Consider the following 24,092-nt stretch of genomic DNA (forward strand, 5'->3'; position numbering starts at 1 on the left):
CTTCTTAAATGAACATTGGATTACATCTGTAAGAAATTTGAAACAATGCCTCTTTTTTGGAGTAAGAAAAGAGGTTGAAGGAAACTAATATTCTTCATTGTAGGCTGTCTGGATAAGTATTTTTTTATGAAATCTAAATCACAGAGTAGCACAGCTGAAGTTTATGGTTGCTCCTCTTATATATACTGCTGCTTTTGCTTGCTTAGAATTGCATGGCAATGGATGCAAATTCAGAAAAAAAAATTCCGGCTAAAGTGATGGTGAAACATCTTCTTTAAAGACTTTTAAAGATATTCTCATCTAATTTAATCCTAATTTCCATACCTGTATAGAAAATGTGGAGCAACAACAGAAAGAAGGGAGCCCTCTGGACCATGCTGATGCCCACACTCCACCCAGTACACCAGTTAAACTTGAGGAAGGTAAGTTATATGGGGTTAGAAGGGTGGGTGGGAGAACCATGTCTGCTGGAGCTGCACCAGTGTGGTATGATGCATGAAAGACTTTGTATTCGTGGCATCAAGAGGAATGAATTTTGTTTTGGCTGAAGAAAAATGTTGCTGATATGGTAACAGTTCCATGAACAATAATCAAGAAGTGTGCATTATCACCAAGACTGTTACCACAACTGCAAGACTGCAGGTACCTTCCATTGTTCCCTTGGGTTCTGCTCTGGGTGCTTTCAGATGAAGCCAGTGCCTTTAGTTAACCGTGTTGAACTGGGAGACCGAGCTTCCCTAAGGCACCCTCACCCCAACTTTGGAATATGGCCAATCCTGCCCACTAATTGCACATTTCTTCAACTTTATTGTGTTTAGATTACACCTGTGGGGACAAATGCTATCCGTTCATCTTGGCATCTGGGTTTTTAATTTGATTTGCTCCAGTAGCATCACTCAAAGTAGACTAGTCCATCACATTTTTCGAGGGCTGCTGCACAAGCTGTGGCTCTTCTGTTTTGGCCTTGTGTCTGTTAAGTGGGTGTAATCTAATTTGTCTGTGTCCTTTTTCTCCTTGTGTATTGGGGTGTATCACCTGTCTGTTTCACAAGTCTCAAGTTCACTTCTTCATCCCATTCTTTGCCCTCCAAGAATGGCACCCACCATTCTTTTACTTTAACACAATGGCTGTGATTGAATGCCTAGATTTTTCTACTTGTGCTTTTCTTTTCTTGTGGCTGCGTTACAAACAGGAGATGGATATGCTAAAGAGTACCTGTTACCATAGTAAGTATCATCCCCATAATCTGATCTGTTTCTGCTTCTTAACTGGAATTCTGTGTGCTTTGCTTCATTCTCCTGCGTCCTTGTTTTTTTATGGGGTATTGTTTCCTGTTTTCCTTTTTTTTTCCTTTGGAAAAAAGCAAAAAGGCTCACTTTTTTTGTACGTGGAGAAAGAAACTAATTTTCTTTACAAGGTTGCCTTCTTGGAATTCTAGATCTCTTGTCACCTGTGATTGAGTGACATCTGATGTGTGCAGTACAGTTGAATGCAGACCCTTGAAAGGAATACTTGAGCCATTTTCCCACATGTATGTATTGCCAAACAAACCAGAGCATTCATGACAGATTATGTACTCAAATAAATTTCAGAAGATCAGAATTTTCATTCAGAGAATTTTAACTAAAGAGAAAATCGGGAATCTTTGACATCTACCATTTATTTTATTGACAGTATTTTTCTATCTCAACCTAGCATTGAAAGTTAGTTGCTAAAAAAAAAAAAAAGAATGAAGACATTGCTGTGGTGCCCAATGAGTTGATATTTTCTGAATTTTTGACTTAAACTGGAATTAATAGTACTTCTGGACTAACAGATGAATACATATGGTTTTATTTTTGAACTGACATTTGGTAAAATGATACTTCTTCCAAATATCAACAGGCACATACCTATTTGAAGAATAATATTGCTGCAAAGTTGTGTCATCTTTGCCAAAGTTGTGTCCTACTCCTTAAGGATTAAGAAGGGTATGATGTATGCACTGCAACCCCTTTCTCTGCTATAACAAGCAGAAAGCATTTAATACTATGTATAATAATTAAGAAGACCATTGCAGTTTTGCATTATAATCCAAGTATTTCTAAAAATGAGTGCTGAAGGGTTTGTTGAACTAGAACCTCCTAAGGCAGCTTTTAACCAATACTGTCCTTTTCCTGCTTTTTAAGTCTACTGCAGATTAACTGTTATTTAAGGCTCAGCTCCCAACTACTCCTCACTTACCCATTCTAACTTTGGCTTGATTTTGAATGCTAAGTGGTTGGTGTTCACTAATATGCCAGTTGTTCATAACTTTATATTTCTTACAAAAATTCCTCAGAACTGGTTTCCCACAGGCTTACTGTATAAGAAGTGGTGAATTTTTAGCTTGATACACTAAGGGAATCAAACACACAGGCTTTTATTTAAACAAGTTACCTTTTTTGAATCATACTCTTTTGTTCGTATAATTGGGAACTATTCAAATATATAAGAGAAATTGACTCCCTCTTTCTCCCGTTTTCAAAGATTCACTTCCACCACCTACTCCACTCAGCAGTAATTCTGAGATTCCTAAGCCTTTCCTTGCCTTTGATGTTGATGTTGAAGGACAGACACCTAAACTCAGGCTGCTTTGGCTAGGGCTAGATATCCAGTGGGAGACCAAATATTATGGGCTCAGAGTGATGCTCAGTTTTAGGAGTACTAAGAACCATGAATTTGCAAAGTGTGATATCTTATTTTTAACCAGACCTGTGATTTCATTGGCAGAGGGAACTCTCAGTAAGGATATTACCTAAACAGTCACTTGTCCAGTTGGTAGTCTTAGAGTCTAGGTGAGTTGTCTATGATCAATCAGTATGTGCCTGAGATGTTGGACTCTTAAGTCCTCCTGACACCAAGGCCAGCTATGCAGTGTGCCATGCTACCTTGCCATTGTAAGAGGCCTTTATGGGTGTTTGATACCTCCTGTCTTTATTCCCTAGTCATTGCTTAAAACTTCCCCTCCCTTTTCTTACACACACGTTGACTTAGTGATTTCAAGGCCTCTGATTGATTCTTATTTTGTCAGCAGTCTATCCAGTGGCAGGCAGTTAAAAGTAACCTTTCACTGAAACTCTGTTTTTTACATCTATTGCACTGAACTATATAGTAGTATAGAATTTTTAAAAAGTATTTTAATATCATGTCAATAAACATGTTATCTTCATATTAAAAACATTTCTCATCTTAGAAATGACATTTTAAAAATCTAAGTGGAGTCACTCTTCCTAACTCAATAGTTTGTTTTACTCCTACATCCATTAGACACACAGCAGGACCAGACTTACAGAGATGACAGTGATGCTGCAACCTTCAAGCAAACCCTTCCAGACCTCTCCCCTGATGAGCCTTCAGAAGCACTTAGCTTCCCACCACTTGAGAAAGAGGAGGAGGAAAGTAGACGTGACGATGTTCACATCCAAAGTCAGACTGAATTACCTGCTACAGAAAATCCAGAAACCCCATCCCCCCCTGCTGAAGAGGCCACCACACCGACTGCCGAGGAGGGAATGGCAGCAGACCCCGGGAGCGATGAATCCCCTGGGAAGTCCCCCTCCAAGAAGAAAAAGAAGTTCCGCACTCCTTCCTTTCTGAAGAAGAGCAAAAAGAAAAGTGACTCCTAACGGCCCCGCGCGCTGCAGAAGCACTGTCATGTTTTAAACCCCTGATCCTTCATTAACCACTAGGACGTATGTGATTGTACTGAGTGTTTTGTCTTATGTTGTAATGGAGTGCAGAAATGAAACCAGTTAGCCACCCTCGGCAAAGCTCCCAGGGTATAGTTTTTAACAGCAAATTAACCAACTTGCAGAAAGGTGCTAACCCTGAGTTCTCAGCAGCTAACTTCAGATCTGTTCCCAACTGGTACACCACTGCAAAGTCTTTATGTAGAAGACTTGGAGCCACTGTGTTAAAAGGAAAAGCTCTCCCTCAAGAATTCTTAGCAATGTAAATCACAGTTGCAAACTCTGTTAACCCTCAGCAGTTGTGTTCTCTAATACTGTGCTCCTAAGTCACAACAGGTGTGTTTAAAAATCTTTGCTGTTGTGTTTTCAGAAAGAACATACTCCTGAACAGAATGAGACTTTGCGCTTCTGCAGGCTAGCTGTGGTTATAGATCGTACTCTACACAAGGCTTTGGCAACCTCCCTCCCATCTTGCACCCCCTCCTATGGAAGTTATAAATAAAGCAAGCTTGCACCTTTTACTGCTAGGCTTCTGCTTAAACTTGTGTTGTCTCACATGACTTAACTGAAGGTGTTTGCTGTTGCACTGTATATTCAGAGAACTTCGACTTGGCTAATTGAAAACAGTAACTGATCCCATGAAACCTAGCTTAAGCAGCCATTTAAAGGGATGGGCAGAGAGGTTAGTTTTTGAATTAGATGTTCTGAAAACCACAGCTACCTTAGAGTGTTCGTATTAGAGATGGGCAACTCACCGCTCCATCAAATCTGTCTGTCACCAAGCATTTATTAAGTATCTCTTATGTGCCAAGCACTATTACTAAGTGCTATAGATTCAAAACCAAAACTGAAACATTCCCTACTCTTAAATAGCTTCCCATTCTGCTGGAGAAGACATCCCTAGAGGTTCCATGTACGTAAGAGTTGGTTTGACATCCTGTGCAGAAGGCGTTTTGATGAGTAGTGAGTATAAACCTGCATCCATCCTTCATGGCTCACTGATGTCATTATATTTTCTTCTCACCCCCAGACGTGAATTCTGTAATACCTGGCATCTTATCCATCAGGATGCCTAAAATAGGGGTTAGCGTTGAGGGAAGGGGGAGAGTATTTGCTAGAATTTCCTGTGAATTTGCAGTTGAAATCTTTCCAATTCTGAACATTCCTTTTTTAATAGACCAACTTTTTTCAGTTTTATTCTGTCGGAAATACTCTTTTCTTACAAAAGACTGTAGAGATTGTCTTTGTGAAATTTTAGGTATTTTCATATTTGTTCCTGTCTTCACATAGCAAATTACAACTTTGAAAATTTCAGGTTATGAAAAGTTAGACTAATTATAATGATCATAGTTTGACATCTTGCACCCAGAGCTCACTTTTGAATGTTCTGCTCAAGAGCTCAAAAATCTGTTTTTTCCCATGTAGTTACATACATAAGATGGTCCACATAACTCATTCCCCTTGTAGAATGACATGATATTGCTTGATACTAGAAATAAAGTGTCTTGTCTCAAGCCTGCTTCACGGTTGCAAAAATGGAAATTTTCAAATGCTTTACCCTTGATGCAGTATAAAAATCTCCAAACCACAGCACTGATTCAGTCATGAAACAAGACCACCTCAACAATGTAAAGCAATATTTGGCCCCAGATAACAACTGTGGCCAGTTCAGGGAGGGACAAGAGACCTGATGTTAGCATTGTGGAATTGCAGGGAAAAGGAGGGTTAGCAGGGAAGGGACACCAGGGAAATATGGGATTGCTGATATTGGAAATGGGTAGATGTAGGGTGGGGCTAGAAGTCACAGCAAATCACTGCATAAGAGAGACACCTAAACAGTAACGTTTAGAACAGACTGCATGGCACTAATGGCTTTGAGCTTGTATCCTAACCTTGTATGTCCTCTGTACACTAGAGAGCTGACTTACCTTCTTTTGCTGAACTGTGTTTTATTGCCAATCGTAATTACAGTTCACCATCGCTCTGTGTTTTAATTAACAATGGATCCTTCCATTTCTCTTTTCCCACGTATGCAATGACTTTAATTTCCAATTTTGTAGTTCATTGTTTTAATTCTCTGTATTTTACAGTATGAGATGTAGTTGCATATATGGCTGTAAACTTCAGAAGATAAGTCCTTGTTTTTCTTTCTTAATTGTAACATTGTTTTACTCATTAATAAAGTCTTCTTTAAACAGTCTTAGTGTCTGAAATCTGGGGAAGTTTCGATGTTAGTTACTCTCTCAGTTTCATTCCATCAGAAATAGTATTTTACTTTGAAAAGTTCATTTTTCATACTGCCTCGACTGATGCAGATTGCAATCATCCTGTGTGCTTCTTGTCACTGTTGTTTCACAAATCCTTACAGAGCATCCATATCAAGAAGCCTTCCTGTGCCTTATTTATTCTAAAAGAGAAAACAAACCTCATCCTTTTGAAGCACTAACTGCAGTTGGTGGTAGCTGTAGACTGGAGGCTGCCATTTTGCTTACCATTGTGTGGTGATATCCCTCTAGCTCTTCACCATCCCTGATAAGAAGTTTTAATTGATGCTACTTAGAAAGCAATCTTCTCCAATCACATTACATCAGTCATTTTTCCTCTAATAATTTGAGACCAGCATGGTCTCAATGGAAAAGAAAGAGATTTGTTTTCTTAATGTAGTGATATAGTAAAAACAACTATTATTAATATTATTATTGGAGTTTTCATTTCTTTGGTGTGAATCCTCTTCTATTAATGCAGATCATAGTTCTTCAATTTAGTAAATGTTCTTTAATTACTGCTCACCTTACAGCAAATTAATCCCTGTGACTTTGGTGAGATTGGTGCATCACCAAATCATCACCAGGCCTGCACCTACAAGATATTGTACTTCACTGATGAACTTCAAGAGCCCAGGGTTCACCTCCACCCCTACCACCACCACAGTAGAGACATCAGAGTAGGGTTTTAATGGAGTACAATGATGTGACTCCTCTATTTTGTCTTACTAGCACTCTCAGGTTTACTTTATGGCATCTCATTTAACCCATACAGCAACTCTGTGTTCATTTCACAAATGAGAAAACTGAGTTTTAGGTTACAAGATATGTCAGAGGTCACACAATTTATGTCATCCAGATAGTGATAAAGCTGGGTTTCAAACACAGGTTTTTTGTCATAAAAACTGGTAGCCCATAGCAAAAACTTATTGTAAATAATTTCACCAACCCTTCACCCATAATGATTAATCAAAGTCCTTTCCTTATACTACCCCTGTGAGGAGAGAAATGAGACATGAATTACTTCCATCTGCAGATGAGGAAATGGAAGCTTAGAGATCAAGGACTCGTGCCATATCCCATCCCCACCGATGCAGTGAGTCAGAATCAGGCTCCTGAATCCACTGTCTGCTTGCCAGTTACACACTTTAGAGTGTTTAGCCCATCTGCACTTTCTTCCCTCACGCATCCCCTTACAGAGTCATAAGCAGGGATTCTTTACCTCATGTCTTGGATGACCCCAGTCGTCTAGCTTTGCAGCCTAGCAAAGCCTGTGGACCCCATCTTGGAATAATATTTTTTTTAGATAATTAAAGGAAATGCCAAATTTCAGCAAATGGTGAGAATAATGATGTAATTTTTCCCCATCCAAGTCCACAGACCACAGAATTCTATTGGGGCAGCTAGGTGGCACATTGGAAAGTCAAGGAAGACTTGAGTTCCAATCCAGCCTCACTCACCTGTGTGACCTCTGCTTCAGTTTCCAAATCTATGAAGTGGGGCTCATAACAGCACCTAACTCCCAGGGTTATTGTGTGGATCAAATGAGAGGATATTTGTAAAGCACTTGACACAGTGTCTGGCACATAGTGAACACTATAAATGCTACCAGCTGTAAGATCTACAGGGCCAGGAGACATGCGTTTGAGTCACACTCTGATGTATATCACTTGGCCTCAGAGCCTGTTTCTTTGTCATAAAATGTGGATGCTGCTGCTTGTCTACTTGACATGCAACGATGTCAGAAAAGTACTTCAAACACTGTCAAGCCCATAGAACCTGAGCACCACAGAAATGTGAGTGGATATCTTGCTCATGTTAGTATCTTGCTCATGCAAATGTTGGCCCATTTAGAAGAGCAGAGATTTGCTTGTAGATTCAAAACCCATTTGTTCCGTAGAATTTAAATCAAGGTCTCATGATGACTGGATGGATGCCTTCTCTACCTTTTCTGGCCTTATTCTTTCCTCCTCCTTCCAAACTGGCCTCCTTGTCATTTCTCCCCGATGTGATGTTCAGTGTCCCTCTCTGTACCTTGGCACACACAGCCTCTTCCCTCCTTCACCTTACCTTTTAGAAGTGCTAGGGTTTCTTTCAAGGGATAGCTCAGATACCACCTCCTACATGAGATCTTCCCCGGTCTCCCAACTGTGAGTGTCTCCTCCAAAAAAACTGCCTTATATTTAGTATAAATGTTGTGTGTACTTATATGTGCATGTTCTCTCCCCTGTTATCTCCTCTTAAGGGTATATAAACTTGAGAGAAAGGACTGTTTCATTTCTGTATTTATCCACAGCACCTGGCACATAGCATGCACTCAATATCTGCTTAATAGGTCAGTGTCCTAAGAAGCTGCATTGTTGGTGCTGTCAAAATTCTAAATGGTGCTAGCAGCTGAACTCTTAGACTGCAAATGTATTTGAAAGGTATGCTAACTCACCTTGGCTTGCAATCAGCAAGCACCCAGCTAAATTAGGCATTCCATCATGTATTGCTAAGGGCTTCCAAAGATACAAAGTCCTGTGGCCTGATAGAACATCTTCCTATCACAAGTGTTCATAGATCTTTAGGATCCTACCTAGAAGAGCTTCATCCAGTAAGACAGTTTTTGTTTTGCGTAGGTGGAAGACAGCCATTTAATATCCTCCAAATCATCCTCTAATCTCACCCTTGGCCCTGTGCCCCACCTCTCCTGCCCCTATTTGTACCCCAGGAAAAGTAATCACATGGTCACAGGCTTTAAACCTGAAAGGACCTAAAAAATCATGTAGCCCAGAGATTCACTAAGTGGGTGATCCTGCTCCCTGGGGGTGCTGGAATGATCCAGTAGGGTGGTAGTAGCCTTGAAAGCAATTGGGGAGACATTGAATAAAAATAAGGGGGCTGTGGAAGCATAAGAGAAGAAGACAAGAAAATTTTGAAAAACTGTACATGTTTTCATCTGTTGTGTAAGTTAAAGTTGTAGTGATTACATTATTTTCCAAATAAACACACAAAATGAAAGTTAAAACCAGTCAGCGGTCGTCTGCTGACAGGTCTTAAACAAGTGTTGGCAGGCAAGTGTGTTGTGCATTATTGGGAAGTCCAGCATGTATCGGCAGGAATATGTGCCTGTAATGAATTGTTTAAAATATGATACTTTATCGTTATATGACACAATACTGCATCATCAAAATTTCAGCGCAGGGAAAAAAAACCTACAAATTTATAATAAATTATTAAATTTAAGTTGCATCATTTTTTTAAAAATGGTTTTTTTTTGAAATGATGCAAATTATAAAAAAAAAACATTAAATGGTCAAAGACTTTGGTAGGGGGGGGCGCATTAATTTTTTTTAAAGGGGGCAGTAGGCCAAATAAGTTTGGGAACCTTTGATCTAGCCCAGTCTCTTTTAGGTCACAATGGAACTGAGGTCCAAAGAGATTAAGTGACTTGCCTGAAACCACACAGGTAAATTCTTACATTTTAAACTGATGTTCCTCCCGCACTACAAATCTTACATGAACATTTTCCTCATAGTTTTTTTTTTTCCTCAGTGGGATTTAACAAGGTCTTATCCATTTGTTATTTCTGCACTAACCCAGTGTCTTACTGAAATAACAAGATAAAAAATCTAGAACCAGAAGGGACCTCAGAGGCCATCTAATCCAATTCCCTCAATTTTACAGATGAAGGAATTAAAGGCTGGGGAAACTAAGTTGTTTGCCCAAGAGCATATAGTTCAGGGATTAAGTACACTCATTTGAACCCAGGTGACCAGAATCACACTGATGAGCAAATATAAAATCTTAGAACTAGCAACTTTGAGACCTAACTCAGCCCCTTCCTAGAAGAGAAGAGGAAACCAAGTCCCAGAGAGGGGAAGGAACTAGCCCAAGTCTCACCATTAATTAAAGCAGCTTGGAAGGTGATGTGATTCCATTGGAAGGTCAATGAATTTGAAGACATCAGAATTCTTAACTCTGGAATATGGAGGGCAAGAAACTTAATCTTTCTGAGTCTCAGGTATCGATCTTGAGATGAGAAGATGGGAATAATTAAGGTTCCTTTTCAGCTCTAAGTGAAAAAAGGTGAGTTTATTTCTGACTACATAGAATGAAATAGTCAGTATCTCTAATTTTATAGAACTATATAAGCAACCCTGCTGCTTAGTACACTGAAGATAATGGGAAGCAAGAGTTGGGCACTGAGTAAATTACTCCCCCACAATCCAGGGCAGTTTCTACATTGCTTATAAAGGGATAAGATAAATGTAAAAGTGCAAAAATAATTTCCATTTCTACCAGTGACCATTCCCATCTTAGTTACCTTTAGTTGAAATAAAAATATATTTAAAAGAAATCCATTTGCAAAATAACTTTAATCTGTCATACATAGTTCGTCAAAACTCCGCTGTGACTCTTTATAACTTGATCCAGAATGCTCATATTATAAAAAGAATATTGTTTACATACCGTGGCAGTTTTACAGCCACTACTTTTTCCAATCTTAGTAGCCTGTGCTGCTGCTATTAGCTTGACTTTTTTATAGGAAAAGGCGAAATCAACGCATCCCCATTTTTGGTAGCTACCATTAGAAGCCAAGGCTGTGTGGTTTCCAACAGTTATACCATGAAGGCCACAAAGGAAGCTGATTGCTAGCCTATCCTGGAGGCCAGGAAACTACCTCCAGACTCTTCCCAGTGGGCTGCAGTCATCCATTGTTCCATCATTGTAAATGGACCAGCATGGAGAAGGGTAAAAGGCACCATAACCTTGAGAATCACAAGAAGCTTTGAAAATACAAAATTCTCAGACTCAGAGACTGAGTAGCAAAATGCATAGTATTATAAATGACTCTGGTTGGTTTTTATCAACCCCACTGCTTCTAAATCCCCAGTATTATAGACTACGGTCAGTTTTTGTCACTGATGTTCAGTTTCATCAAAATTAAGCCTGCGTCATCCATAATGCCACATTACTGAGGAAGACAATCCTTTAGTTTTGAGGAAAAGTGAAAGAGCTGGGATCAGTCTTTTCATAGCAGATTTCTGACTCACTGATGCCAGCATTCCAAACTTCTCTTTAAACGCTTCCTTCAGGTATAGCGAGATGTTGGCTCTGATGACTGAAGTTCTGACAAATGACCCAGTATCTATCACTGGCAACTTGGAAGAGAACCGGTCACTCGGCTTTGGTTTGCTGCTTCAGAGTCCCAAGGAGGAGGATGGGGAGAAGAAACATCGCTGAGCATATACTGAAGCACATTTGGGCCCCAGCCAGCCAGTATACTGCAGAGAGAAGGGGAAAATTCATTACCACTTGAGGATACTGAATTCAAGGATTTTCCCATTGAAGTATTTTTCAGTTTCCCCAGCTCAAGGCTTTTCCCACCATGCTTACATGTCACTCAGTATCACTGTTCTGGTTGGATGTTGCACTTAACCAAAGACTACATTTAAATGGAAGTTCAGTCCAAACTATTCTGATGAGACATCATAATAAATATGCTCTTAGTAAAGGAAAAAAAGGCAAGAAAAACATTTTAGATATAAGGATCAGTAAAAGCAACGTGAAATGAAGTAAGGAATATATGGGACTTGTTCAAAGAACAAACAACAAAGAAGTTAAAGCTGGCTAGAATATATAGTAAATTAAAAGGAAAAAAAAGCCAGAAAGATAAATTGGAATCATATTATGATGGGCCTAAAAACATTACTGAGGAGGCTTGATTCAAAGGTAATGGGAAGTCATCAGAGATTCTTAGGCCAGAAGTCAAGATAAGAATTCAACGTTAAGAAGATTAATCTGGAAGCATATTTAGGATGAATGGAATGGAAGACACACCAGAGGATTTGATTTTGAAGAGATTAGTTAGGATATGTGCCTTCTCTCCTACTCGGTATCCCCCACAGTGTCTAAGTTGTACCTAAGTTACTTGATAATTTGCTGGTCAACCAAGTCCTGAAAAGCCAGGTAATCTATTGGTAAGTGTTGCCCATGCTAGATGACTGACCTCAGACCAGAGATTCACTAAATATGAACTAAATGTTTTGGCTGAATCTTTAGATGCCCAAGGCTACATTTTTGCCTTAAGAGCTTAATCAGAAAATTAAGTTTTCACAAGGTCATTATCATTAACTCCTGCTAAGCACCACATTCTTTTCCTTTAAAAAAAGAAGAAAGGACTCCAGACAGGTGGAGTCAAGATGGCAGAGAAAAGAAAGGAAATTGCCTGAGCTCTGCCCAATTTTCCTTAAATCATGCCTCATAATGAATTCTGTAGCAAGTGAACCCACAAAAGAATGGGGCAAAATAATTTTCCAGCCCAAGATAACTTAGAAGGACAGCGGGAAAGGTCTCATTTGGGTAAAAGGGCAACAGCACAGTGCAGGCAATGTCTGGGCAAGCCAGGGGGAAACCCTTATCCCTAGCACAGATCAGCAACTGAGGCCCCATAGTCCTTACTCAACAGGCCAGGTACTGTGGGCCAGCTGTGAGACCTCCAGTCCCAACACTGCTGATTAGTGATCAGGCCTGGCAGGCTCAGAGTCCCAGGCACAGCCAGCGAGACAAGACCAGAAAACTCCAGTGTGGCACATAGCCGCCATCCCTGGAGGCTTAGCACAAAAAACCAGTGACCAGTGCCCTGACCCCCAGCACAAGAAGCTTGGAACTCTCTTGTATCTCAGGAGCAGAGCTCAACTTTAAAAGTCATGAAATAGGCTGGAAAATGAGCAAAAACTAAACAAAGCAAAAAAAGCTCTGGCCACAGAAGGCTACTATAGCAGCAGACAAGCTCCGAAAAGGACAACAATGTCAAAATGTCAATATTCAGAGCCTCAAAGGGAAATATGAATTGGTCTCAGGTCCAAGAAGTCCTCCTGGAAGGCCTCAAACAGGATTTTAAAGTCATGTAAGAGAGGTATAAGAAAAATTGGGAAAAGAAATGAGTTATGCAAGGAACCATGAAAAACAGCTTAGAAAAGGAAGCACAAAAACAAAAGGAAAAAGAAAACAACTCCTTAAAAAAGGAGAATTGTCCAAAATGGAAAAGGAGGCACAAAAGCTAGCTGAAGAAAATAATCCCTTGAAAATCAGAATTGGGCAAGTGGAAGCTAATGACTCTATGAGACATCAAGAATCAAACGAAATCAAAAGAAAGAAAAAATAGGAGAAAATGTAAAATACCTCATTAGAAAAATAACTGACCTGGAAAACAGACCCAGGAGAGAGAATTTAAGAATTATTGGACTACCTTAGAGCCATGATCAAAAGAAGAACCTGGACAACATCTTTCAAGAAATTATCAAGGGAAACTGCTCTGATATCTACCAGAGTGTGACATAGTAATGTAAAGAATCCACCAATCACCTCCTGAAAGAGATCCCAAAATAAAAACTCCCAAGACTACTAATATTACAGCCAAATTCTAGAACTTTCAGGTCAAGGAGAAAATACTGCAAGCAGCCAGAAAGAAGCAATTCAGATGTCAAGAAGTTACAGCCAAGATTACACAAAATTTAGCAGCTACTACATTAAAGGATTAGAGGGCTTGGAATATGATATTCTAGAAGACAAAGGAGCTAGGGGTACAATTGTGAATCAACTACCCAGCAAAACTGAGCATAATCTTTCAGGGGAAAAATATGGGTATTCAATGAAATAGGGGACTTTCAAACATTCCTGATAAAAAGACCAGAGCTAAACAAAAAAATTCTGTTTTCAAATACAAGACTCAAGAGAAGCATAAAAAGGTAAATGGGAAAGAAAAAACGTAAGTTATTCAATAAGGTTAAACTATTTACATCCCTACATGGGAAGATGAGACTTGTAACTCTTAAAAACTCTATATTAGGGCAGTTAGAAGGGGTATACGTAAACAGAGGGTGCAGGTATAAGTTGACTTTGATGGGATGATGTAAAAAAATTAAGGGATAAGAAAGAGGATTGTACTGGGGGAAGAGAGAAAGGAGAGTGGGGTAAATTATATGAAGAGGTGCAAAAGAGTGGAGAGAAAGAAGTGGGGGCGTTAGCCTTCTTGAACATTAGTCTCATCAGCTGTCACTCAAAGAAGGAGTAACATACACACTTAGTTGAGTATAGAAATCTATCAAGGGGAAGGAGGTGATAGAAGGGAGAGTAGAGGTCAGAAACAAAACACTGGTAAGGAGGGACGGGGTAAAAGGAGGGGGAGGGAGAGAGAGAGAAATAAGAAAAATAGAATGAAGGCACATACACAATAATCTTGAATGTGAAGCATGGTAGGGTGTTTTAAGGGCAGGAGATGTGAATATATATGTAGAATCTATATCAGATTGCATGCCATCGTGGAGGGGGGAGAGAATGTGGAACTCAAGAGCTTATGAAACTGAATGTTGTAAACTAAAAATACAGGATAGGAGAGACCTCAAAAGGACAAGGACCCAGAGGAGAAGGGATTGGGATCAAAGACACAAGTAAGAGGGTGACCTTAGCAAGAAAGGACATCTCTAAATTAGAGACTACAGTAAAGGAGAGAATTGGGGTAGGGGATGATGATAAAGGATTTTGAGGTGCAAGATGGGGAGCGACAACAGCTCACAACTGTTTTCTCGGTAAAAGTAGGCAGCAAGGTCCTGTGCTTAGGGGTGGGGAGAGAAGGACGTAGCATATAGATGGCTGGAAAGAGAAGAGGAGGTGCTACAGCTGCTGTAGGGACTGTAATAGAGAAGAATAAAAAGACTGCTGTGCAGTCAGAAGTGCCCAGCTGAGATCAAATAACCAACTTGTGCACCTGGCATGTTTCTAATACTTCATTCAACCACTTCCATGTAGAAGCAGAGGAAGATGGATGGTGTGAAGGTGACCCAGGAGTGAGGTTTGGTTAAAATATGAGGAGTGAGGACAGTTTATAAGTGAACTGGTTAACTGCAGGGTCAAAAATGTGAAGAAAGGAAAAGTGAGGCCAGAGTGCATTGATGGACTGGTATAGCATGAAGGAGACAGAGTCACAGTTACAGTGAAAATAAAAATAAGCTCAATACAAGTAAGAAGAACCAGGGAGAGGACAAGAGATTGTGATCAGAGGAATTTTACAGATGCTTCAACCCAAAGAATCAAATCAACTTGCCAAAGTTGATTACACAATGAATTAGTGGCAAAGCCAGGCATAGAAACCCAAGTTCCTATCTCCCAGGCCACATGTGTAAGGAAAGATGATCTAATACCATGTACTGATCGTGAAGACTCATAGGGAAACCACACCTAATGGACTCAGTACACTTTAGACATGAAATTCTTAGTGGATTCTTTGGGTCTCTGCACAGACTTGCCTGTTCACTACCCAGTTTTTCACCGGGATGCATAACTAGTCATCATTAAGTCCTGAAGCCTGGAAGTTATAAGACACACTAGAGGAGAAGAGGAGCAACCCCAGATCTCCACCCCATACCTAGCATTCCAATGCCTGGTGGTAAGAAAAACATCTCCTTGGCATTTTGGGGTGGGGGGAAGGGGAGAAATGGGGAGAAAATTTGGAACCCAAAATTTTGTGGAAATGAATGTTGAAAACTTAAATAAATTTAAATTTAAAAAAAAAATTCAACTAGAAAAAAAAAAACACCTCCAATGAAATCAGAAGACAGCTGAGAAAAACCTTTTCTGACTCACCCCACTTATCCCCTCTCACCATGGAGGATGTCAGTCCTGCAGCTATCTGGACAAGCAAAAACACAAAGTGATGAAATCTAATTACCTAACAAGATCACATCTTGTTTCACCTTGATGTTGTTGTCCAGAACTTTCCCTGCAGACTTCATCCCTCATTCCATATTTTAAACTGTGGTCCCACCATCTCAGATTGCTCTCAACACCTAGTGGCCAAGCTTCTAACGATAACCTTCCTCACACTTAGCTCATTGTCAGACACAAGACTCCGAACCCATCCATCCCCGGATCTGTACTCCACCCCTTACCAGCCTGGGAGGACCTGTGTGAGCCTGTGTTTCACTACAGCATAGCCTTCAGGAACCTAGGGGTTACTCCTCGTCACAAAGACGACCTTCATTTGAAGCCAACTGTATGAATTTTTGACAGCCCCAGAAAAGCCCAAACCATCAATTTTAGGAGTATGTTCAGTGATGCCTTTTTACCAGAAGCAGCAAAGTGGCAAAAGTGATCAATCGGAGATTATCATTGCTACCATCTCTGACACATGAACAAAATGACCCCAAATAGGGAGGCAAGGATGATTGAGAAAGAGGTTAAAAGCCAAGATAACTGAAAATTCCTTAGCCTGTGTTTGAGCATCCCTACTCCTAGCCACTCCCCCAAACCAAACTTACCTGTAGCTGAGACAACGGGTCCCACAGCCCTGGCCAGAGCTCCCAGACTCCTCAGTGTCCCCATTATTGTGCCTTTCTGACCTGCTGAGCCTGTGTAAGGAGACAGCAATTTCAACACGTATGCTACCAGAAAGTATATATGCTTCTGACATTTTGATGCATATGGGCCTTTTCTCAATTTTATCTCCTTGGGGTATATGCCTACTGGTTGGATCTCTGCGTGTGCACATTTTAGTCACATGTTAGTAAACTTGTTTTCATCTTCAACTTGCATTCCAGGCACACGGGATGATCTGTGCAAAAGCAGAGACGTTGGAGATGGACAATACACCAATATGCTATGTGTGTATCTGGTTTTGCCCAGTGGGGAGCATGTAGTTGTGGGCTTTGTCATTATGGAGACATCAAATGAATCAAAAGATCACTGCTAGTGATATTTCAGATAATGAGGCGGCCCTTGTCCATGCCAAGGTCAAGTCTTCTACCTGTGTCTGTGATCCCATCCCCTCCCATCTTCTTTATCAGATTTTAATATTCAGTCTCTTCGTATAGACTGGTTCTTCCCTACTGCTTTCAAACATGTTCAAGTTTCTTCTGTCTTTAAAAAACCAAAACATATGACTCTTCCCTCACCTCAAGTTTTCATCCTATATCTTGTCCCTTTCTCAGCTGAAAAAAAAGTCTGTCCAGCCTCTCAGTCTATACATCCATGTCATTCAGCCCTTTCAGTTTGGCTTCTAACCTCATCACTTAGCTGAAACTACTCTCTCCAAAATTATGAGTGATTTTTTATTTAAGAAATTTAACAATTGGGTGTTTTTCCTCCACTTTCATCCTTCTTGACCCTTTCTGCTACATTTGACCACTTTCTTCTCCTATTCTTTCCTCTCTGAGACTTCATGAAATGACTTTCTCCTAGTTCCTTCCTCTCTGACTGTTCTTTTCAGTCTCCTGCTAGCAGTCATCCTTATCACAGCTCCAGAGTCCTGTCCTAGGTACTCTTCTGTCTCTCTCCAGCTTCTCTGTGACTGCCTCAGTTCCCATGCTGTTTCTGTGCAGATGACCCCCAGATACAGACAGTGTAATCAGGCAACCTCACCTCTGAACCTCAGCCAAAATCACTGGCTGCCTATAGGACATTTCAAACGTCCCAGACAAATCTCAAATTCGTCATGTCCAAAACAAAACTTTCACCCAAAGCCCATCCTTCTTTTAAATTTTCCTATTTCTGTCAAAAGTTCCACCATTTTATGAGTCTCCCAAGTTGGTAACCGCAGAGTTGTCTTCAACTTCTCACTTTTCCTCACTCCATAGATCTAATCCATTGCTAAATCTTACCATTTCTGACTTCATTGAATCTCTTGGATCTCTCCCTTTCACCACTTATACAACCACCACCCTATTTCTGGTCTCACCTAGACTATTACAATATCCTCCTAACCTCTTTCCCAGCCTCCAATCTCTTACCACTCCAATGCACCCTCCACTCTGATGCCAACGTAGTTTCTCTTTGAGAATGGAGCACGAAAACCATATCACTCCCCTAGAAAAACTCCACTGGCTTGCCATTGCCGCTAAGGTCACACATCAATCCCTGTTTGGCTTTTAAAGCCCTTCACAGGCCACAACCTATCTCTCATATGTCATTATACATCCCTTCCATCCCACACTGTATGGTCCATACAGATTAGCCTTCTCCTTTTTCTTCACACATGGTATTCTCATTCTCTCTCTTTCCCTCTCTGTTTCTATCACAATCTGTCTCTGTCTCTGCCTCCCTCCCTCCTGTGTCTCCCTCCCTCTCTTCTCTGTCTCTTTCTTCTCATTACTGTGCCTCTACACTGCCCATCCTCCCATGCTTGGTACACATTCCCTTCTCACTCACCTCTGCTCTAAAGCATCCTCTTCCTTCAAAATGAGTTCAGATACCAACTTCTACCTACACAAAATCTTCCTGATTACCCTCAACTGCTAGAGCTCCCTCCCTAAATACTCTCTACTTATTTTGTATTTGTTCTGTGTAGACATACATTTGCATACTGGCATACATATACCCAGCTACATATGTATATATATGTATGTGCACATTATCTCCCGACAGGGTTTTTTCATCCTTTCAGTTTATGTGCTGGTACATAGTAGGTGTTTACTGAGTGCCAGCTAGGCTCCTTCCTAGCCAGTAATATGGAGTACAATAAAACCTGAGAGGCTAAAGGCTGTTAAATCAGCAAGTATTCTCATTCACAGTCCTAGACTTGGCTGTTTGTGAAAGATATAGTCCCTGAGCTCATGGAACTCTCCATTCTACCTGGAAAAGGTCTATGTGGATTTGATAAAGGAATGAAGACTTTAGGATAGTGTATACTAAGGACCAAATGAGGGGTCAAGGTTGAAAGGGCTCTAAGAAGTCAGAGGAGACACTGATCAGCATGGGCCGGATGAATCATGAAAGCTTCCAAGAAAAGGTGGAATTTGAACTGGGCTCTAAAGGATGGAGAGGGTCAGATAGCGAAGGCCCATCAGTAAGTCCCTTCTCTCCCTGTCCTTGACACAGATGAGAGCCCACTCTCAGATGCCTAGAATTCCTCCTCCCTCGTTTAGGGCCCCATGTCCACTCTGACCACCCCAAACCCGAGCCAAAAAGCTTACCATAACTAGAGACCACAGCTGACAGACAAGGTACCACGATGGCAGCAGCTGCAAAAGAAGGTTCACGTGAGCTCCAGGCTTCCCCAGGAGCAGCCCAGAGTTTATCTCTGCCCACAGGAATCTGAAGGGAAGGGAGGGCTGAGCCAGGAGCTAGAGCTCTGCAGGCTTTCCATCCAGATAACCATCCACAAATCTCCCCCATCTTCTGCACAAACCCCTCTGGACTATCCACAGGTCTGACTAAGGCCTCAATTTAATGCAAGGGGGAGGGAGAAGCTAAGGCTGCCAAGGTTAGAGTTACTTTCTGCCGAGCTAATATCCCCCAAAAGGCACCTTCCAGGGAGGAGGGTGGGATACATCTCCAGGTAAGGCAGCCTCAGGCTCCTGTTTGGGGTCCCTGGGTGATTTCCCCAGAATATCTGCAAACCGTGGCCCAGTACTGTGATAGGAAAGAGTAAAATGGGAAACAGAAGACCTGGAATCTTGAGGTCTGACTCTACCACTTGTTAACCTTAGGTTTCTTCTTGGTAAAATGGGGCTAACAACTGAACTACCTACCCCACAGAGCTGACAGAAACATTGGCTATCATCTTAGTCTTTGGTCCTCCATAAGCAGAGGAGACCTGAGTAGGAGGGGAGGACATAGTGGGGAGGAAAGTGAAGGGGCAAACAAAGGTTTGGGCCCTTAGGACCCAAATATATAAAATGTGTGTGCACGTGTGTATGACCTGCATCCTCAGCTGCTATATCGTCTCAGACCTTGTCAGCACCTGGGCCTCCTCCCGCCAGGCTGGAGCATCCAGCCACATCTGCAGCATTCTCACCCTAGAATGGCCTTCCCCTGGCTTGGCCCCCTTCTCTCATTGTGAAGTTCTCCCTGGAGCCTCCATTTTGGGGCAGAGCCTAGACCAGCCATCCTGCGTCCTCCAGATTAAGCCACCAAGTCTCCGAACTTCTCAGAAGGTAAGCTGGCTCCTTGAGGGTGGGAACTGGCTTTTTTGCTCATATTAGTATCCCGAGCCTTAATCCTCCAGGGTAGTACTCTTAATTATTAATAATATCTTCTGCTTATTGTCTAAGCAGTGCTTTTAACTCTTCAGAACTCTTTCCCATACCCCCTCTTACTGAATCCTCATGTTTTCTTAGTAGGGAGGTATTGTCAGTCTCTACTTAGAGGCTGAGGATGCTGAAGTCTGGGAAAGTGAAGTGACTTGCCTAGCATCAGAGCAACTGAATGACCCATTTGACACTCCTCTGGCCTTAAAAGCTTTTCCCAATCTGCCTCCAGCCTGACTTTCTAGGTTTTTTGCATATTATGGTACTGCCATACCTTTGCCCGGGCTGTTTCCCATGCCTGGCATTCCCTTCCTCTTCAACTCCACCTCTCAAAATTCCTGCCTACTTCAGGGCACTGCTTACGTGCCACCTCCTTTAGGAAAACTTTCATGATAAGCCTAGTTGTGAGTGTTCTCGCCTTTGTCCTCAGATTACCACGTATATTGTTCTCCCATTACACACTGTATCTCCCCCCCACCGACCAATATAAACTCCTTGAGGGCAGGGACTATTTCATGTTCTATCTTTGTATCCCCAGTCCCTGGCACACAGGAGTCATCTAATTTAATTAAGTCATTTAGCTTGCTGGAAAGGACTGAAAAACCTTTAATTGCTTACTACATGTGATCATCCAATGCGTAAAGTGGGATGTTTTTTATTAGGATCAGTTCCTCAGGGTACAGACAGTATTTACCTCTTCCCAAATCTAAGCAGCGCTCCTGCCTTCAATGTCCCATAGGCAAGAAAAATTGGGGACTTCCTTAAGCCAGGAGCATAGGAAAGGACTGAGGAGTAGTGACCCATCTGGCATCTTCCCCACACCTAGCACAGAGAGAAACTCCACTCACCAAAGGAATACAGGAGCAGCCCCACACCTAGCACTGTCACATTCCAAGCCCATCCAATCAACAAGAATGCTGGGATCAAGAGGAAGATGGCCTGCAAGAAAGCAGAACTCCACTTAGAGACCCTTGTGTCCTGTGCCAAAGCAGATTTGCCCATGGATTTTTTCCATTGGATCAATTCCCACAAAGAGGGGCCTGGGTGAGAAAGGTTGGTTCCAAAGAAGGGAAGGGTTGTGAAGGCAACTCTCCAAAATGGTGCCTGCACTGTCCACATGAGTGGTCCCCTTGCCTAGGCCACTCCTTATGGGGACAGCAGAGGAGGAAGGGACAGATTGGGCATCAGGGTGGGGAAGGAGCCATGGTTACCCTCTTCACGGCTTGAATCTCACATCCTGGCTTGATCCGTCGAGCATAGCCTCCTTGGATAACTGCCATGGTGATGCCGATAAAGAAAAACATCTGCCCCTGCTGCATGCTGCGGAGGAAAGGAGGTAGCCCATCAGTACCAAGGCCCTTCCTGTCATAGACCAGGTCCCTGGAGTACAGCTTTTTTCCTTCCAAGATCCCCCACACACCCACCGAGGCAGAACTGGCTGGATAAACAGGACGTTCCCAGGCCACCTCTCTGTGTGTCCAGCCACAACCGGTTCCCCAAGAAGTAACTTTTCAGTCTTTGAGCTATAAAAAACAGCTCCTGCCTGCTGAGACAGTCCAGCTGTGCTGCAAAGAGTGTTCATGGGAAGAGAAGGCAGCCTCCTCCTGTGGGACTGGTGCCGGTGAAACTCCCACCAGGGGGGCCAGCCTCTCTATACCTCCCAAGGCAGTCCACTGTACATTTTAAAACATTAAGATACTTCGCATAAACTTCATATTGAACATCATTCTAATCGATCAGTTTTACTTAGGGGTTATTTGTATTTACATTAATTAATTTCAATGAATGAAATTCTTGCAAAAACAATAATTTCAATAATTTTGATCAATTTCATTACTTTTTCAATTCCACTCTTCATGTCAGGATTCTTTGTGTATTCCTTTTCATTCACTCTTCCTCTTAATATGGTTGTCAGGAGTTTTACTGTGTTCTTCTGTTTCTGCTGTTTTCACTTTGAATTACTTTAAAAAGGTCTTTCCAGATTTCTTTATAATTCTCCTATTTCATTTTTTGTAGATCCAAACTGTGATTATACCCTACAGTGTAAGGAGCTCTTATTAGGCAACTTCCCTTAGAAATAGAGACCAGCAGCTTCCAGAATCTTAGAGAGTCTTAGAATTCTCTGGGGCACTGAGAGGGTGGCAAGGTGCTTGCCTCCAGGGTCACAATCTGTCAGGGGGACTGGAACCCAAGTTGCTCTAACTCTGAAACTCTCTCTCATGCTGCTCATTTTAATGGCACTAATATGAAGGTGTCACAATTTGTTTACCTGTCCCTCTGTTGTTGGGACATTTAGGTTGCTTCAAGCTTTTTAAAATTAATAGTAATACTGCCATGAAAACCTAGCATATAATATCTTTCTTGTTTTCTGATAAGTTTCAGTGTATATTCCCAAGAGGCCTTGATAGGTCAGAGGATATGATTATTTTTGTAACTTTATTATGTACTAGAAAGATTAGTATTTGAAAAGATGCAATTCCACCAGCAACAAATGAAAGTGCCTGTTTTGTCAGAACTCCACCATCGAGTCCTTGCTTTTAATTAGCTGTGCCTCTTTGATGGGTGTGAGGTGATAACTCAAAGGTTGGTTTGTTTTTTTTCTTAAATCTCCATGTAGAGGCAGCTATGTAGCACAATGGATACAGCACAGGCCCTGGAGTCAGGAGAACCTGAGTTCAAATCAGACCTCAGACACTTAATAGTTGTGTGACCTTGAGCAAGTCACTTAACCCTGACTGCCTCAAAAAAAAAAATTTCCAGGTATAATCTTTAGAAAATTTTTCCCTATATTGAGTTGAAATCTATCTGCAACTTCCACTCGTTGACACAAGGTCTTCTCTCTGAGGCCAACAAAAGCAAGCTTAACTATTCCTCCTACGTGAAACCCCTTCTAGTACTTGAAGACAGCTATCATGACCTCTAGCTTTATGACCCTGCCCCCCAGGTCTTTTCTTCTGCCAATGGGGCAGGCAGATTTTATCTCAGTATAAGGCAGAATTTCTTAACCATCAGAGATGATCCAAAATGGAATGTTTCCTCATGAAACAGTGAGTTTCCAGTCACCAAAAGTATCCAAGTAGAAACTTGATGAGAATCTACCAGGAATCTACCTGCATTGATTGGGAGGTTGAACTAGACATCTTCTTAAGTTCTTGGTTTGTTTTTGACACCCTTATAATAATGAAGTTTAATCTTCATTACTAACATTTCTTCCATCACTTTTTAAAAAGTCTAAATGATAAAACAATAAATCAAGTCCTAATTTGTACAGCTGGCTGACTGCCAAGTTATAAATGCTCTCACTGAAACTTTTTAAAAATTTTTTGCCTCTTAAGTTTTAACTATGACATTCTACTATTCTAGGATTTTCTAGTACTAATGTGGGCCTTGTTTTCCAGAGATCTACGACACGTGGCCCAAGAAGCATGATGTCTGAAGCATTCCTCCCATACTTTCCCTTCCTTTCTTTCCCTTCCCCTTTTTACCTATCCACTTTCTCTGCTTTTAAGTTATTCTCTGGTTCCGTGACTGTAAATAAGTCATAAAAGTACAGAATCCACCTCTCATATCTTTGTATCTGGGAGAAATGAGACCTCAGAAGAACACTGCCATCCCCACAGAAGGTACATCATTCAGTTCTCTATAGGGTGTGGCAGCACTAGACAGACCTGAGGAGGCTAAACCTTCCCCAAGAATACCAGAGCCTCTGATGAGCCACATTCATCTTCTTCTGAACAGAGAGATTTCTGTTCACTTGACCAACACCCCATTTCAGGATGGGCTCCCATACTTTAGCCTCTGGTGATCCAAGTAATGGGCTGTAGGTGACTTGCCTAAGAACACTGTCTGAGAGGGTATAAATGCCTGAAAAATCAACAGTGGGTAGGAAGGGGGAACATGGTCTTGTTCACCAAGTCTTGGATTGGACAATAAAATTTCCCACCACCTACCCTTACCCTTAAGGTTTGAAGAATCATTGCAGTGTAACAGAATGAGAATTTAGAGTTAGGAAAGCAGGATTTGGTCCTGGCTATGCCATTTTACCAGCCACGTGACTAGTAAATAACTATTAGGCATCTGTAGACAACAATATGATACTACCTCACTTG

The 24,092-nt window shown here is 41.4% G+C and overlaps 2 protein-coding genes across 8 annotated transcripts in view; one reads left to right on the top strand and one right to left on the bottom strand.

Annotated features, from left to right (window-relative positions):
- Positions 1-5,910, top strand: part of ADD1 (adducin 1) — a 111,616-nt gene extending 105,706 nt beyond the window's left edge. For 3 of the 7 annotated variants that reach the window (XM_072620056.1, XM_072620058.1, XM_072620057.1), the window contains 2 exons: positions 333-422; positions 3,289-5,910. In XM_072620056.1, the coding sequence (XP_072476157.1) occupies positions 333-422; positions 3,289-3,647 (449 nt within the window). In that variant the 3' untranslated portion in view covers positions 3,648-5,910. Of the gene's footprint in view, positions 1-332; positions 423-1,192; positions 1,228-3,288 lie in introns of those variants that run through there. The other 4 variants (XM_072620059.1, XM_072620061.1, XM_072620060.1 and 1 more) reach the window with 2 other exon arrangements.
- A 4,406-nt stretch (positions 5,911-10,316) lies between these two features.
- Positions 10,317-24,092, bottom strand: part of MFSD10 (major facilitator superfamily domain containing 10) — a 30,099-nt gene continuing 16,323 nt past the window's right edge. The window contains exons 9-13 of the mRNA XM_072620064.1: positions 21,195-21,303; positions 20,832-20,922; positions 18,928-18,975; positions 16,279-16,368; positions 10,317-11,244 (exon numbers count right to left, since the gene is read on the bottom strand). Coding sequence (XP_072476165.1) covers positions 11,138-11,244; positions 16,279-16,368; positions 18,928-18,975; positions 20,832-20,922; positions 21,195-21,303 — 445 coding nt within the window. The 3' untranslated portion in view covers positions 10,317-11,137. The remainder of the gene's footprint in view (positions 11,245-16,278; positions 16,369-18,927; positions 18,976-20,831; positions 20,923-21,194; positions 21,304-24,092) is intronic.

The sequence above is a fragment of the Notamacropus eugenii genome, chromosome 6 (genome assembly GCF_028372415.1).
Source record: "Notamacropus eugenii isolate mMacEug1 chromosome 6, mMacEug1.pri_v2, whole genome shotgun sequence".
Classification (NCBI taxonomy): Eukaryota; Metazoa; Chordata; class Mammalia; order Diprotodontia; family Macropodidae; genus Notamacropus; species Notamacropus eugenii.